The 18,050-nt window shown below is 38.5% G+C and overlaps 1 protein-coding gene across 2 annotated transcripts in view; it reads left to right on the top strand.

The window, feature by feature from the left end:
- Window positions 1–18,050, top strand: part of CDYL2 (chromodomain Y like 2) — a 229,752-nt gene that overhangs the window by 173,912 nt on the left and 37,790 nt on the right. For both annotated transcript variants that reach the window (XM_007477036.2, XM_056795556.1), the window contains one exon: window positions 9,822–10,039. In XM_007477036.2, coding sequence (XP_007477098.1) covers window positions 9,822–10,039 — 218 coding nt within the window. The remainder of the gene's footprint in view (window positions 1–9,821; window positions 10,040–18,050) is intronic.

Here is an 18,050-nt window from a genome sequence, read left to right on the forward strand (position 1 = left end):
GAAAAAATAAATTCTCTTTAAGGTGCCTTTTTGATGAGACTTTTTGAGGCAAGTTGTGCCTACCATCTGCTCTTCACTGGTTTGGCATTACAGATCCCCTTTGGTACAGTGCTCACCATATTGGCCCAGAGGACTAGGTCTGATCTTTAAGGCTTCTCTCTGATAATCATCTGTATTGCTCATGTTTGCTCTCACCCAGGGCTCAGGGCCAAAGAGAATCTGAACTTGGCTCATTTTTACCTAAGGATATTCAATGGCTTTGATAAGCAACAAGCACCTAGTAAACATTGGATCTCACAATCAGCATGGGAGGAAAGTTCTGCTATTGGGTCCATTTTACAGAAGTTAAAATGGGGCTCATAAAAGTTAAATGACCTGCCCAGGGAAGGAAAGCAACAAGCATTTATTAAATACCTTTGGGTACCAATTGCTTTACAAATGTCATCTCCTTTGATCTTTGAACATTTGATTGATTGATTGAACATTGATCATTTGAACAACCTTAGCAGGTAGGTGTAATTATCATCTTCATTTTACAGTTAAAGAAACTGAGGCAGATAGAGCTTAAGTGATTTCCCAAGGTTACACAGGTAATTACTAAAAAGTATATTGGTAAATATTGAACAACCAGCTCTCCCAGAGGGAGAAAAATGTGTACATGACATTAAAAGGAAATAAGTGGAACTGGGAAGAATCTGGTCAAATTATTGCTATAATGTCATGGAATAATAACAATTTTCATTTCTCTAGCTTTTTAACTAAAAAAAACATTTTCTCATAGCAACTCTTAGATTAAGTTTAATTTGCATTATTAATATTTTCTTCATTTCTTTCTCAAGTCTTGGCAAACAACACAACAATAAATTGAGCCCCGGTTTATAGGTTGCCAATTTCTGAGGTTTAAATGCTCACCCTGAAATTTTAACAACTGGCTCTTCAGAACCAGTCTACATATCTCTGAATAGAAGAGACCTCAAAGGCCCTCATAAAACTGAGCCCTGATAGCCTAGTCCTCTAGGTAATCAGCTACAACTTGTTAGTTGTCTGCCATTCATGGATTTGTCTAAATGGGATTAAGCCTGTTTGTATTTTTTATCCGAATCACTCTGAAAGGCAGTGTGGAGTATTAGAAATACTCAGACCTGGTGTCAGAAGACTTGAATTGGAATCCATTCTTCACATATGGGCTTCAGTTTCTTCCTGGGTAAAAAGAGGATATCTACTCTTATAGATAGTTGGGTATAATAGATAAAGAAAGTTGGTCTAGTAGTCAAGAAAGCCTGAGGGTCAGCCTTGCCTGAGACACATACTGACTGGGTTACCTGGGGCAAGTCATTTAATTGTTCAATACCCCAGTCATCCCTATAAGATTGTAAATTAGGGGAAAATGGCCTTTTTGTGTTGTTTAGTGTTATTGGAAGGAATTTCCACACTTGAAGCTTCTTACATTGATGAATATCAGAGATCCAGAACAAAAATAAAAAGGAAACAAAATTCCTTCTAGGGATTGCATTAAAGAAATGTTTTTTTTTTTAATTAAAGTACTAGAGAGATGTAAATTGTTCTTATTGTATGAAATTACAGTACTAATTTGATTAAATTCTTCTCAGTTCCATTTAATTCAGTTCCACAAGCTTATATTAATCACTTACTAGGTACTACTATTATGTGATGTGCTATTTGATAGTTTCCATAAAATCATAATTTAAGAGCTGGAAAGGACTTAAATGGACCTCTGGTCTATTCTCTTTAATTTATGGACAAGGAATTCGAGACCTAGAGAAAACAAATTACTTTCTCAGTATCACATACATTCCAAGTGATAGAACCAGGATTCAAACTCAGCTCTCTGACCCCAAATCCAGTACTCCTCATTGCCTCAACATAGTTGAAAAGTATCACATTTTGTGTTGTAAGAAATTTACAGAATAGTCGAACTATGATATAAGCCTTGTGTCAGAGACTCCTACTACAAAAAGATTCTCTCACATCTCTTGTTTCTTAACCTCCACTCAGGAAAGCTGGGGAAATGTATGCATGGTACTCACCACTATGTAGAGATCAGCTTCTTTCAATTGGGCTGAGCAAACTGAGGTTCTGAAATGAGTTTTTAAACCTCAAAGGTGTCTGGAAAGCCTAGTCACTGACACCCCTGGACAAAGGCTCTCCCTCTGAGTCCTTTCTTGTTCATACCATTATATAAGACCCCAACAGACTGCTGCCTCTCATACCTCCAACGTCTTGCCATCTTTCATAGGACCCACAGTTCTGTAGTCAGTCTCTTAAACCAAGTGAGGAGGAGTCCCTAAAGTTCTTGTATATTTTGATGCCCTTTCCTCTGACTGAGATGTCATTCAAATCTTTACTCATTCTCCTGGCCCCATTGTCTTTCGGTTCTTTACTGATTTTTATTTTCCAGTTGTTATCATTGCCAAGCATCATTTTCTGATAGTTCTAATTTTTTCTCTAGAGGCTCAAATGAGAGAATTGGGGTAAAGGAGAAGATATCTTAATAGCTGATCTCTGTCTTTCACTCTTTTTCAATCATGCCCAACTCTTTGCAACCCTATTTGGGGTTATCTTGGCACAGGTGTTTGCCATTTCCTTCTGTAGATCATTTTACTGATGAGGAAACTGAGGCAAACAGAGTTAAGTGACTTGTCCAGTCACATAGCTAGTAGTGACTGAAGCTGAATTTGAACTCATGAAGATGTATCTTCCTGATTCCCAGCCCAGTTCTCTATCCTCTATGGCACCTAGATGGCCTTCTAACTGTAATCAATTATAAAATGACTAAGTACTCAGGACAGGTTAACAGTGGGAAACAGACATTTGTTAAATGTCTACTAAGTTCTAGGCATTGTGCTAAGCACTTCATGAATATTATCTCATTTGATCCTCACAGATAAGTGCTGTTATCATTCTAATTTTATAGTTGAGAAAACTGAGCAAGACAATGGTTAAATGACTTCCTTGGGGTCACACAACTAGTAAGGGTCTGAGGTCCAATTTGAACTAAGGTCTTGACTCCAGACCCAGTGCTCTAACTGCTATGCCCTTCTTGGAAGGATGAGAGATTAAAGAAGGCTTCATGGATGAGGTGCCCCTTGAACAAAAGGAGGGAAATGGAGGCAAAATCTGCTCTAGGCATGAATGGTCACTTGTGTGAAATAGAGAAGTACAAAATAAGAGAAAATAAAGGCTCTAGTCCAGCTGAACTCTACATGGCAGTGTACAAAAGGGGGGTAATAAGTCATTGTAGACAGGGATCAGGCACTTCCTTGCCTCTCTTCCCATGCCCAGAACTTATTAGAGTGCTCAAAACATAGTAAATGATCAAGAAATGTTTGTGGATTGACTAATGTAAAATAAGACTAAGATTGGTTTTACTTAGGATTCTTAAGTAAGATCACCTAAGAGTAAAACACAGAAAAGTGAAAGAAGAGGGACCACTGGGAAACCCACACATAGGGAAGAGTTGAATAAAGAGGAGGAAACAGTGATGGATGAACACTTTTTGGGAATGTCATTGAAAATTGCGTTGGTCATCTGTGAGTATGCTCAGAAATTGAATAAAACCAGCCAGAGATATTAGAGGAGAATTAAGAAGGCAAGGCAAAACAAGGCAAGGAGTCCTTAAGAGCTTATTATGTTTGGGGCACCAGGGATCCAAATAGAAGCCTAAAGAAGACATTCTTTGTCCTCAGGGAACTTGCCTTCTAATGAGGGAAGACAACATTTAAAGAACAATGAAAAGCTAGAAGTATGGGAGAGGTAATGAGGGAAAATGGGGAAATGGTAACCATATTGAAGTCCATAGAGTCAGAAGTGGAGAAAATTGTGCAATTTGGTTAGTCCGAATCCCTCCCCAAAATAGAAGCTTTGGGTGGGTCTCACCCATGGGAGAAGAGAGCTCGGCAGAGGGATGTTTCAGAGTAATAAGACTAAAGATAAAAATGGGTGTTGTAGGGTAAGGAGACCTGAGGTGCTGAGAGAAAATCCAAAATGAAACGGGAGTATAGAACTCTGTAGAGTCGGAAGTAGAGCCAGGAAAGGAATGAAGGATATTTGGTTTGCTCTTTCTTCAACCACAAAAGGGGACTTTGGCAGGAACTCCACCAGAGAGAAAAGAATAATCAGAGTAGCCAAGGGAAGAGGGTATCAAAGAAAGGGCAGGGAGTGATCCTAAACTTTCATAGAGCAAGCTCTGTCTCAAGAGACAGGCTCTACTTCCATTATAGTGGTGGTGGTTGGATATTTGGCCATTACCCTAAGGGAAAAGCTTTTCCAAGGTGTCCTAGAACATCCCACCCAAGCTTTATTCAGGCCTGCAATGATTTTCAGTGTCCAGAAAGATTCAGAGAATTCTGACTTCAGTGGCTGGCAGTTTAGATATCTAGGAAGACAGCTTAACTCTCAGGCCCCAGGAATATGGCTTGGAACTGTTTTGCATTGCAATAAAAGAGTTAATACTCCTGGACTCTCATTGTCTGCCTTCCTCGAAGAGAAAGTAGTCATTTGAGAGCTAATCTCCTAATTTGATGAGCTGTATACAAGCAATAATATAAAATCCAGACAGAATGTGCAGGCGAGTGAGGCTGACTGCTCACATTAGGAAGCTTTTCTCCCAGACCAAAGCTGGAAGTTAACCATAATGAAATGACTCCAATCACTCAAAGCCTTTTAATTAAACAGCTGTGTTTCCTTTAGAGAGATAGCCTAATGCCAAAGATAGCATGCTGGGCTTGGCATTGGGAAAACCTGGGTTCACATCCCACCTCTGAATGATAGACCTGTGGTCAAAAAGACCTCAGTTCAAATTCTGTCTCTGACAGTAGCCATTTGACAATGGGCAAGTTATTCAACCTCTAAGAATCTTAGTTACTCCCTTGTTATAATGATGATAAATATATCTGGATCATTTGCCTTGAAAGGTCATGATGAAAGGCAAGAATCAAATGACATCATATATACAAGATTTTATTTATCACTACCTAAATATCATTTTGGAGGATGAGGGGAGTGAATCTTTGATCTCATAGATTTTGGGGAACTCCCACTGTGGGAAAGCCTTCTATCAATTCAGATCAATAACTGCCTCACAACTTAGTTTTACAGAATTGCCTGGATAGTCATGCAGTTTGTGTATGATAGAGGTAGCACTTGAATCCAGGGCTTCTTGATGCCCAAGATATATCCTTCATCCACCATGTTTTGCTACTCCCCATAAGTTACCTATCATAGTTATTTGGAAAGAAAAGACATATTTTATATAATTTTAGGAGAGTTGCTGATTTCTGATGAGTTGGATTAGCATTTAGTGTCATTAAAGTGATAATGTGTCTGGAAGGAGAGTGACCAAAGAGGAGTTCAAAATAGAGATTAATGAGATGGTATTGTAAGAGCAGTAGGTAAAATCTTCCCCTTTTATACCTAGGATGCACTCTCACATACTCCCAGAATCAGGGGAAAGAGTAGATACACATATAGAGGAACATGCATTAGGGAATATGTGTGGCCAAAGGAGCTTATTTCTGAGTGAGACTAAGACCCCAATGAATGTCCTTTCTCTTCTCATGATATTCTCATGCTATTGTTCCTGGGCATAACATCTCTGTTGGGCATGCCACTCCTTGGACCCATTCCATGCCTAGTATAGCATCTCTTACTGGGCAAGTAGCTCCACTATAATACACTATAGCCAGTAGTGGTGGAGGGAGGGGAAAAATAATCCTTTCTACTTCCTAAATGTTGGAGTGATTTTTCTTTTTGAGAAGAGAATTTTCTTCCAGAAATGACAGTCTTCTCCACAAAGCTGCTTCCTGCCTCAACAGATTCCCTAGAGAATATGTTTTGCTTTTAAAAGGCCAATTAGATGATCCTATGACAAAACAATGGTTAGCTATCATATAATTTCATCCAGTTTAATTGAAGAACTCCTTCATAAAGGGGTTTTAAAAAGTATAAATATTTCTTTCTGGTTCCTTTATTTCTGGTTCCTTTAAAATCATAACACCTCATTCTTTTTTCTGTTCCTAGCATCATATAATCTAACCAAATGAGCTGGGTGAAATCAGTTAATCAAATCACTAATCCCCAGTCAACACCACCATCATCACCACCCACCTCAACCCAAACACTTCATCAATATTGAGTTGAATGATACCATAGGGCAGTAACAGTTTCACAGTGTTCTTTCTCTCTAATTTTCTTAGAAAATCTGAGCTATCATTTGCCTCATCACTATCTACCTTCCACTCTCTACTTACCTATGTGTATGATGTCTCTCTCCAGGTCCCTTCCATCAGTTAAATGTAAATTCCTTATTCACTTATAAAAATGAATAATATGGAAAAAAGGATTAACATGGAAAATGTCTTGTATGATTTGAAAAAATCTATATGAAATTGCTTACCATCTCAGTGGGGGTGGTAGGTTGGGGAAAAGAAGGAGAGAATTCCAAGACTCTATCGTCTTTGAAAAATGTTGGAAACTTTTTATATGTAATTGGGAGGAAAAATAAAAATTTAATGCAAAAAAAAATCTTGAAGGTTTTAAATTGGCTGTTGCAAAACCAGCTCAAAGTCAATATGTTCAAAATAGAATTTGTCTTTTTTGTTTAAAAAATAAATGTAAATTCCTTTCATCTTTGTATCATTAGTGCCTAGGACAGGGCTTTCACATAGGCTTAATAAATGTTTATCAGATGTAATTTGTTGAATCATTTTTATGTTCAGTCGTTCAGTCATGTCTTCTTCTGGATTCGATATTTTCCAACATTAGAGGTTTTTTCCAATGAATCCTGTCTTTTTTATTATATGGCCAAATTATTTAGGCATCATCTTTAGTATCTGTCCTTCAAAAGTATAGTCTGGATTAATTTATTTAAATATTGACTTATTTCATCTCCTTGTTGTCTAAGGAACTTTCAGAAGGGTTCTTCAGCACCTCATTTCAAAAGTGTTTATTCTATGGTGCTCAACTTCTCTTATAATCAATCCAATTCTCACATCCACACATCATTACCATTAAACAATTGCTATGTATATAGTCTTGTTTTTAGTTTTATAGGGAGTATAAAGAAATGTGACCACTCTCAAGGTTCTCAATGTTTAGGAAGGGAAGTAAGATGAAAAGAGGGTCAATAGATTGATTCCTAAGTGTGACCCCAACTCTTAAGTTCTCACAGAAGGGAAAATCACTGTAGATTAGAAAAGTTAGGGAAGGATTCATAAAAGCTGAAAGTTTAAACTAGTTCTAAAAATGGAGCAGCTTCTCCTGAGGGTCCTATAGAACAGGTTAGATTTCTTCTGGCATGTCCCAATACAAATGTCAAAATTATCATCCAATTTTTACCTTCTTTCCTATCCTTCTAAACTAGTTCTGTTTTAGGTGCAAAAATTGATATTGGGAGAGTAGTAATAACAGCAATGATAATAATAACAGAGAAGGAAGAGGAGAAGGAGAACAAGGAAAAGGAAGAGGGGTAGGAAAAGGAGGAAGAAAAGGAATTGATATTTTTTAAAAAGAAGGATTATGATCAGATATTCTTGACATTTATCTGAGTTACCTTTGGCAGACTATTTAACCTTTTTGAACTTGTTTTCTCATTTGTAGAAATGAAGTGATGCTTGTACTGCCTACATTATAGGAATATTTATGAAGAAAGAACTTTGTAAATTTTAGAGTGGCATAGAAATCCAAAGTACTTCTGCTTCTGTTTCTCCTCTTTTTTCTCCTCCTCCTCCTCCTCCTCCTCCTTCTCTCTCTTCATTCTCCTCTTCTTTCTCTTCTTCCTCCTCTATCATTATCATTGATGATACTACTACTATTACAACAACTACTACTACTACCACCTTCTGTACCCCTCCCACTACTACAAAATTTTCTCTTGTCATTTAGCACTTAAATTTAAAAGGAAAAGACCTTTTAATACAGAATAAAGATGAAAACTTCTCATATAGGTGGTTTCCAGTTGGATACAATTGTTTTGTTCTCAGCATAAAAGCTGATTCCCTGTTCTACCCTAACCCCTCTTACAGTCAGGAGAGTCTTAAGAAGATTTCAGGATGCTGTATTAAGTGCCTCATGCCAAAGCTTCATGCTCATCTGATTTGGGCAGCAGTGAAAATTCTACTTAGAACAGAATCATCTGAGTACTTATCAGATTGAAGTGGAACAAGCAACATGGATTCCCTATATTTAAATGTCTTTCTTGCTTTATCTACAAAATAGCTAGTGGAGACTACTTCCTCTGGAGCAGCTTATTTGGGGCTTTCTACCTAGTACATTTCTGTTTGAGGTGAAAGGATTTGGCAAAGAAACTTGTATAACCTTAGACAAATCCTTCTCTCTCTGGGCCTTCACTTCTTCCTTTGTACAATGATGGGGAATTAGATCACTAAGGTTCCTTCTATGGCAGCTAAATGATGCATTGGAAAGAGCACCAGGCTTGGAAGATCAGGAAGATCTAAGTTCAGTTCCTACTTCAGACACTTACTAGCTGGGTAAATCACTTCTCCTTGTTTGCCTCAATTTCTTCATCTGTAAAAATGAGCTAGAGAAGGAAATGGCGAACCATTCTAGTATCTTTGCCAAGAAAATCCCATGGACTTTACTGAACAACTAAACAATAACAAAAAAAGATCTTTTCCAGCTCTTACAGTCTATGATTCTAAGACACTTTCTCCATCGATCTCCCCTTATGTAGGTTCTCACCACCATTTTCCTCTTATGGGCATCAGGATGAGGGTTTTTCAGTTTTTCAGGCAAGGAAACTTAATTAATCTGAATATGCGCCACTCAATAATGCAACACAGCCAGAGGAATTGTTTGTTCTCTCTTTCTCTGACACCCACCAGGACTTCAATAAATGCCAAAAATTATATGATTCTCACCTGCTATTCCTCTTTCCTTGCCTCTCCTTCTTTAGCATACCAAGTAGTAGTAGTTCATTGCCTCCCCAAGGAGGCTATGGTAGCTAAGTGAGGGCACCTGAGTATCAGCAGAACTTGCTTACTGGGTTCCTGAGCTGTCCATAGAGCATGGAACTCTATGCAAATAATCTGAGAGCCTGCTGGCCTTACTACAGTGGGACCAGTGCCCTGGCAGCAGTTCCTTGACATTGTCAGAAGCATGGCTGGAGATACCATGTGGGTCATCTTCCCATCCAACCTGAGCAAGAGTTGAGAGGGGAGCAGGACAGTATGCTCTTGGATTCTGGGGAAGAAGAAAGGAGGTTTCCTAATTTCAGATTATATCTTCAAGGAAACTTCCATGACTGTCTCCTTCTCAGAGAACTTGGAAAATTCAGAGAACTCAAGAAAGAGTTCAAAGGGTTGAGAGTTCAGAAATGCATTTTCTTTATTGTGTCAAATTATATTTCCTCCCCTCATGAAATTTCATATCTAAAAAGCCCCTGGATGCCAGTGACTTCAGCAGGCTTCACACAAAAACAATAAAGGTACAGACTCTACCTCATTTGCTGTAGTTTGGGGCTAATGCACAGCTATGTCTAATCCTGTTAATTAGCTAAAGTTCTTGTCTCTAGAGCAGGAGTTCTAAGCTTTTTAAATTTGTTTGTGAATCCCTTTCACAGTCTGGGGAAACCTGAGGATTTTTTTCTTAGAATAAAGGTTTTAAATGCATAAAACAAAATATGTAGGAGATCAATTATAATATAATAGAGTTACTAATATAGTTATCACAATATGCTTAGAAAAATTCATGGTCCCCAAGTTTAAAACATATAATTTTATTTCTCCTAAGTCCTGGCTGTTCAGTATATCCATATCATATTTTATTTGTTTTGAATTTGAAAGGTTCCACTCTGACCAATGGAGGTTTACACTTGCATAGCCCTGTGAAGAGGAAACTTGAAGGGGACAAAGATTACGTCTTTGATAAGAGGCTCAGGTATAGCGTCCGTCAAAATGAGAGCAACTGTCGGTTTCGAGACATTGTGGTGAGGAAGGAAGAAGGATTCACGCACATTCTGCTGTCCAGCCAGACTTCTGACAACAATGCCCTGACACCTGAGGTAAGAGAGAAGGCCTTAAGGGGGTAATGGACTTATCTAGGCTCAGGATGTACATTGACACTTTGATCAAGACATTCAATATAAGTAGCTTTTTTCCTTAGTTACACTTAGCAGTGTCGATAAGAGGAAAGACTTGATTAGTAAAAAAACAAACAAACTAAACCCATTAAGAAATGTTGATATTTTGTTTTTTCACTTAAACAGGATCTTACAAGTCCTTTAGACCAACCCATGACTAGTTAGGAAACTTTCTATAACATTTCCAACAAGTGGCCATGCAACCTACACATCAGAACCTCCTATGATGGGGAATTCACTCTTTTCTTTCTTTGACAGCTCTACCAAGAATTTTTTCCCCTTACTAAAAGCCTAAATCTGCCTCTCAGGTCAAATATAGAAGCATTTGTTAAGCACCTACTATATTCCAGGCACTGTGATAAGTGTTGGGGATACAAAGACAAATGGAGTTCCTTTTCTCCACGAACTCATGGCCTTTTGGCATCTTCCATCCATTATTCCTAATTCCTTCCCATGAAGCCAAACAAAGCAAATACATTCTGTCTTCCCTCTGACAGTCCCCTAAATACTCTAAAATGGTGGTCACATTCTTCTTAAGAGCTAAACATTCTCAGTTTGTTCAATTGATTCTTACTTAAAAATGATCTTTAGGCTTCTCACCAACATGGCCCCACTTCCCTTTGAACATAGAATCACAGAGACTCAGAATTGGAAAAGTCCTTAGAGTACATTTAGTACAGCCCTTACCTGAGCAGGCACTCTCTCTAATCATTCATTTAATTAATAAGCATTTGTGAAGGACCTATTATGCGATCTGCACTGTGATGAGTGTCAGAAATACAAAGAAAGGTAAAGGACACCTCCATTCTCAAGGAATTTACAGTCTCAAAGGGGAGAGAACATGTAAACAATTATATACATACTATATATATATATATGTATATATATATATATATATGTGTGTGTGATAAATTGGAATAAACAACTAGGAGATATTCAGACTTTGAAGACATCGAGAAATGGCAAGCTCCTTATTTCTTGAGTGGTATATTCTTCCTATGGATAGCTCTAATTGTTAGGAAGTTTTTCCTTACAACAAACCAACACCTGTTATTTACTTTAGTTCATTCTTCTATGGCCAAACAGACTAGGTCTAAACTTTTCTTCCACCTGACATCTTTTTCAATTTATTTAATTTAGTCTCAAGGTCCAAACATGCTCAGTTCCTTCAACTGCTTCTTGTATATCACCACCTTGAGATCTTTCACCATTCTGATTGTCCTTCTATAGATTGTCTCATTTTTCCTTAGCTGAAAATCATCCGAAAAAAACAATTTACTGCATTCTGAACATAATGCCTCTTTAAATAGAATCTGAGACCGTATCAGCCTTCTGTCTACTTCTTACTTTTCTGAAGACTCTCATCGAGCTAGAAGTCACAAACTTTTTTCTGGCTATCTCCCTTTCCACAGACATTTTGCATGTGCTGTTATATTTTGTACTTAAGTTTAAGACTTAACACTTATCCCCATTGATGTGATTAATAATCCTATTAAATTTGGTTCTAGATTGTCAAAATCTTTTTGGATCCAGACTCTGTCATCCAGCTATATCTCCAAGTTTCCTGCTGTCTGAAATTTGACAAACTAGCCTTCATCTAAATCATCAGTAACAATGCTGAACAGAACAGGATCAAGGAAAACCACTCAGGGAAATCTACTAGAGACTTCCTTCCCTCCAAGTTGATATTGTCAAGTTTTTATTTTTTCTAAGTTCCTGATCCTGATTTTTTTTTCCCTTTGGATTACAAAGGGATATTAATTACATTCTTTTCTGTGGTCAGGGGAGAAGTCTATCTCCCCAAAATCCTTCTTCCAAAGATTCTCTCCTTTAAAGGGGGTGGAGTGGGAGAGAAGAGTATCCAAGCATTGGCTGGCTTGGCTGCTGCTCAAGAATATCACAGGGATATATCTGAGTGTGATTTCACTCAAACCAATTCCCAACCTACCGCAAGATATACCTCTTCATAAAGCTGAGATTCTCTGCTGTGAGCAAGTCAAGCTCTTAAATATTTTCAGATACCCTGTCCACAAAACACAGTTTAGTGGAGAAGAAGCATTGAATAGCAAAAAGAGAACTAGAAGTCTAGTCAGAAGACCTAGATTTGAGCCAATTACTAGACTTCGACCAAGTTACCTTCATCTTCTAATCTTTAGTTCCTTCTTTGATAGAAAGGATAGGGTAAACTGGATGCTTTCTATATTTCTGTCCACCTTCAATGTCCTGTAATTTTGATTCTATTAGACCCACATCAGCTCCTATTAAGAATCTTCTCAGTAAATCTGAGACTTGTTTCATTTAACTCATCTTCAAATTTTCTTAGGAATGATGGAGTGTTATATTACCAGTGTGAAGGTCTATTTAGCCTTGTTTCTGATCCTTCCCAGTCTTCTCTCTAACCATACTTCCAACCTGAATCAGCTTTTTGCTTTCTATAGAAGGTCAATAAGAGAGAACCCCTCCATCTTCTGGCCCATTTCCCCCCCTTGGGAAAGGTAGCCTTGGCCTCTTCCCATAGAACTAACTGCTTATTTTCTCTGTCAAAAAGGTAAGAGGTGGTCAAAGGAACCACCTATAACCTCTCTTGTCCCTCCCAGTGCCTAATCTAGACTCCACGGCCAAAGGAGGTTTGAGTCAATCCATATGGAGTCTCATCCCCAGTGGATGTAATACGGAACTCAATAGTAGAGTACTCAACATTGAGTGGTTCTCTAGATTGCTTCTCTAGGTTATTATTCAGGAAAACTACATTTATATTTATTTAATCCCATTCTAACAACCATTACACCCTACTACAAAGTACACCCCCATGCCCTCACCCCTATTCCAAAGTACAGCTTGGTCTCTCTTGACTTTAAATCCATTAATTAAAGATACTGAGCTATTTTAAAGTTGTATTTGTTGTAGGTGGGAGTCTGTAGTTTGGATCTCTTTGGAGTGGGCCTAACAAAATTTTAGTTTTCCATCCAGAGTAAGATTTCTGGTAAGAAAGCACGATTTTGAAAGACTAGGAATTGTGCTTCTCTCTCAGTTCAGACCTGCTTCCAGTGCTCCTCATTCACCTACAGTTCTTGGTACCCAGTTAGCCTGGTGGCCTTGAGTTGACAGGTGAAATGTACTGTGACTCCAGTTCATCCAGAGCCATCTGTGGGTGAACAAAGTCAAATCAATGGACATTTAAATGAACAATCAAAATCCATCACAACCAAGTTAGGTGGTTAATGGATTTTTAAACATAAAGAAATATTGCCTGTATGCCCATTTTTCCTTCACAACAAATAACCCATACTTATTTATAATCAGTAATGCCCCCCTCTTAAGATAATACCCCTTATTATTTGTTGGGATTATTTGTAAGCTGTTTGGCCTTGGGGAAATTGCTTTCTCCCCTAGATTTAGTTTCCTCATAAGTAAAATAAGGGCACTGAGCTACATGATCGCTAATGTACCTTCTAGTGCCAAAATTCTGATATTCTTAATTAGCAATTCAATTCAATTCAGCTCAGTCCAATAGTAGAATTTAAAGAGTATTGTCTTGGGGGTCAGATAACCTTACAAAGGAGTCCTGGTTCCACTGTTTATGAGTAGATAGAATGATACAGTGAGTAAACCTCTGGACTTGGAACAAGAAAGACTAATTCAAATCCTGACTCAGAAACTTATTACCTGGGCAACCCTGAGTAAGTCATTTAGCTATAGTTTCCCTCAGTTTCCTCATCTATAAAGTGAGAGATATGAGATGTTTCTAAAGCACGTTGCAAAATACTTCTATCTATGATGATTATTGCTGCTGTTATCTGTATCAGCCAGGACACGTCTCTTACAGATGAAGAAACTGGAACCTCACCAGCAATGTTTAAATTAGTGGTAAAACCAAGAAACATGAAATCTGAAGAGGAAACTTTTTTCCTGATAGGAGCAATCAAGGAAAGCTTCTTAGAAGCTATTTGAGATAGTCTATAAAAGACAGATAGGAAAGAAGGCATTTTACGTAGTCAAAATAGCATCAGCAAAAGTGTGAAAGTGGACCTAAAGGGCAGAGACTTATTCAATTTGTGTAGATAGGAAAGAAAGAAATAAGCATTTATATAGCACGGTGTACCAAGCATTGTGCTAAGCACTTTACAAATATTATCTCATTTGATCCTCATGACAGCTCTATGAGGTGGGTGGTGTTATTACCCCCCCTTTTACAGTTGAGGAAACTGAGGCAAGAAGTAGTTAAGTGACTTGCTGAGGGTGGCACAGTGAGTTAGTGTCTTAGGCAGGATTTGAACTCAAGTATTCCTGACTCCAGGCACAGTGCTTTATCTACTCTGCCACCTAGCTCCCCAAGTAGAGAATATATATGGACACCAAGGCTGATAAGTTAGGCTGTTGCCAGATTATGGAATGATTTGAATACCATGGGAAAGAGGTTTTAATAATATTTGAGGGACAGTAGGGAGTTGTGGAACATGTTTGAGCCAAATGTGTGCTTTCTCACACATAAGGTACAATCTTTGTTTATTTTCATCTTTTCCAGGAAACAGTATCCTAACTCTTTGAAAATTGACTGTTTCATGGGATCATTCAATTACAATTCATCAGAAATGTATTAAAAACACACCATGTACAAAAGCCTGTGCTCATCACTAAAGACACAAAAGGACTGCTTTCTTTCATTAAAATACAGTATCCCAAAAGTTGTAGTGCGGTTTTAAGCTTTAATAGCCTTATTAAGTTTTAATGGCTTAAAACCCCATTAAGACTTTTTGAACACCTTACATGGGATCTGTGTTGACATTCTTGTAGCTGTGTTTTCTGTGGCTACCCACAGAGGATATGTCAGAAGACACAGGACAAGGAGATATTAATTAAGAGGGAAGACTCTTTGATACCCATGTAGTTTCAATTGCTTTCTTGTCTGAGATTTACTCCAAAATCAAACTAAATTATGTAAGGATTGCTCAAGGAAATCATCAGTTCCTGGAATTGGGCCATCTGGCCTCAGGCTGTGTTTTCTTTAGCTATGGACCCTGGCCCTGCACCCAGGGCCCCTTAGTAGGGCATTGGCTTTACATACCCCGAATTTGTGAAGCTGGCCAGCCTCCTGTCCCTAGCATCCAGCAAACAACTTTGAGGCAGACTGTGGAGCAGACGGCTGAGGGTTGGGGAGGAAGAATCTTCTTTCCTCTATATTCATTGGGGCTCATTCCTGACTCTCTTTCAAATGCATAATATTAGCTACATAGAAATGTGAAAAAAAATCATGCCACGTTGCATGTGGTTCCCCAAACTTTTTATAGGCCATATTTTCATTAATTGGAATCACTGGCCAGTTTCAGCATGACTGAATGATAACAGCAGTAGCACTTCAAGTTTATACAGTACTTTAAGCCTTGCAAACTCTGGTTTGCATCCAGCTCTGAATTCTGTGGAATTCCATGGAATTCAATTCCATGGGAAGTCAATGAGAGAGAGAGAGAGAGAGAGAGAGAGAGAGAGAGAGAGAGAGAGAGAGAGAGAGAGAGAGAGAGAGAGAGAGAGAGGTACACACAGAGAAAAAGAAGAGAAAGATAGAGACAGAGAGAAGAGATAATGAGAGAGGAGGGGAGGGAGGGAGAGATAGAAAGGGGGGAGAGGGAGAAGGAAGGAAAGACAGAGAGTCAGAGAGGGTGAAAGATAGAGAGAGAGGAAGAGGGAAAGGGGATAGAGAAAGAGAAAGAGAGAGAAAAACAGTTATGAATGAGGTCTACTTTTCTTGTTCAAATTAATGAAGGTGCAAAAAGCAAGCCTTTTCCTGGCCCAAGGGGGAAAAATTCTCCCCTTCCTTTGTCCTCAGGCAGATTCTGTGTCTCTGAGTTAATTGACTCAAATGTTAGTTTCTCCAGTATTTGAACTTCTAGCAATACTGAGTCAAGCAAAACAAAATAAAAGTACCTCTTAGCCATTAGCTTTTTGTCCAGAAGAGAGGGTAAACTTGGGTTTCCTACAACAACCTCTCTCTCCCCATTCTGGTAGAGTTTAGAGGTAAATCAGAAACCCCCAAGACTTCTATGAGTCTATGTGGAAGGGACAAGCAAATCTTTCCCATGATCTGTCCATCAAGAGTCAGAAAAGTCAGCTATCCCATTCTAGATGGAGGCTTCAATTATGTGAAGATTTCACATTTGATCTAAGGAGAATTACAATGATATTTATTCACAATCCTATGCAACCTCTGAGGAGGAGTAATCCATAGATTTCTCATTCTTGTCTACAGAAGATCACAGGCACATGTTTGAAATTCCAATTTTCCTTGTCAGAATGTTTGAATAATGCTAGGGTTCAGTAAAGATTCTTTTTAATTCTGTCCCCTCTAAATCCTTCCCACCCCCAGCCTTTTGGAGGTTGAAAAGGAGGCTGCTCAGTCTAGAGGAGTGGTTCCCTTCTTTATTTAGATAGAAGTTCTCTTCCCGGAGAGAGGCCTTTAGTCAGCCTGAGGGATGTTTTCTCCCCTTTGCCCACAAGGAGTCCTTATGAATAGAGACTGTCTCTAGTCCAACCCCTACCAGTGGGTCAGTTACCCACTATCAGATCTCCAGTGAGTAATCATATCCCGGCTCTACTGGATGGAGTGGTGGGGAGTTTGCTACATCTAAAGGTAATCAACAGTCCTTTAAACAATAGTAATTGTTAGAAGACTTGAAGGTCTTAAAATACAGGTGTACCTAGAAGGTGATGAATATTTATGTGGATTTTGAAGACTAGCTACAATAATTCAGACCAATGATAATCCATTTTTTATGGATGGTAAATATTTCTGCCCTCTGTCATTATGTCTAGTCCAGTAAGTAAATAAACCTATCTGTGACCAGTCTGACATTATTAAATGGCCCCCCTTAGTTGAATTTCACTGACCCTGTCCAGTACTGGAGTCCAAGGATTATGTACTTAACTTCCAAAATATAAGTAGAAATTTGCTTTCTCTGGGATCTATGGCATAACTTTGGGGCCCTTACTGCAAAGAGCAATTCTTAGTCATGCCATAAATTAGTCTGTCTTTCTAGAGGGATCATATTGTGATCTATGGTTAGCTCCCTTTGATATAATATAGCTCAAAAAATGGAAGAAATAGAAAAAGTTAGAATACAGAGCAACTTGACCTAATCTATGACTCTTCTGCCCTATATACCTTTCCCATCCCAAGTTAATTGTCCTCAAGTGCTGGACTGGTAGCCTATGCCTATTGAGGCTGAGTAGTAATTCTTCTCTCTTTACCATTTAAAGTCATTCAGAAGTATGGCCCTAGTCCATATTTCCCATTTAAAAAAACCCCTTATTTTCTATCTTGGAATCAATACTGTGTATTGGTTCCAAGGCAGAAGAGTGGTAAGGATTAGGAAATGGGGGTTAAGTGACTTGGCCAGGGTCACACAGCTGAGAAGTGTCCAAGGCCATATTTAAACCCAGGACCTCCTATCTCTGGGCCTGACTCTCAATCCCCTGAGCCACCCAGCTGCCCCCCATACTTCCAGATTGATTGGTTACCCATTCCCCCCATCCCATCTCCCATCTCCATACCTTTACACAGATTTCCCTTGATACCTAGAATGCTCTCCCTTCTCACCTCCACTTTTTGGAACCTCTAGCACCTATTAAGACTTAAATATCACCTCTTTCAAGAGACTCTTCCCACTTCTCTCAATTGTAAGCCCTCCCACTCACCAAAAATAACTGTATATTTAATGTATTCATACTTTGTATTTAATTATCTATGTAGTTGTTTTTTTTTCTACAAATAGAATATAAGATCCTGGAAGGCAGGAATTATTAGTTTTTGTTTTTGTACCCCCTAGACCCAAAACACAATGCCTGGCCTCGAGGAGATGGCTAATAAATGCTTGTTGAATGCAAGTGAATTGAATTGAGTTGAAATCAATACCATGATCAATGCGGAGAAATACAGAAA

Source organism: Monodelphis domestica, chromosome 1 (assembly GCF_027887165.1).
Source record: "Monodelphis domestica isolate mMonDom1 chromosome 1, mMonDom1.pri, whole genome shotgun sequence".
Classification (NCBI taxonomy): domain Eukaryota; kingdom Metazoa; phylum Chordata; class Mammalia; order Didelphimorphia; family Didelphidae; genus Monodelphis; species Monodelphis domestica.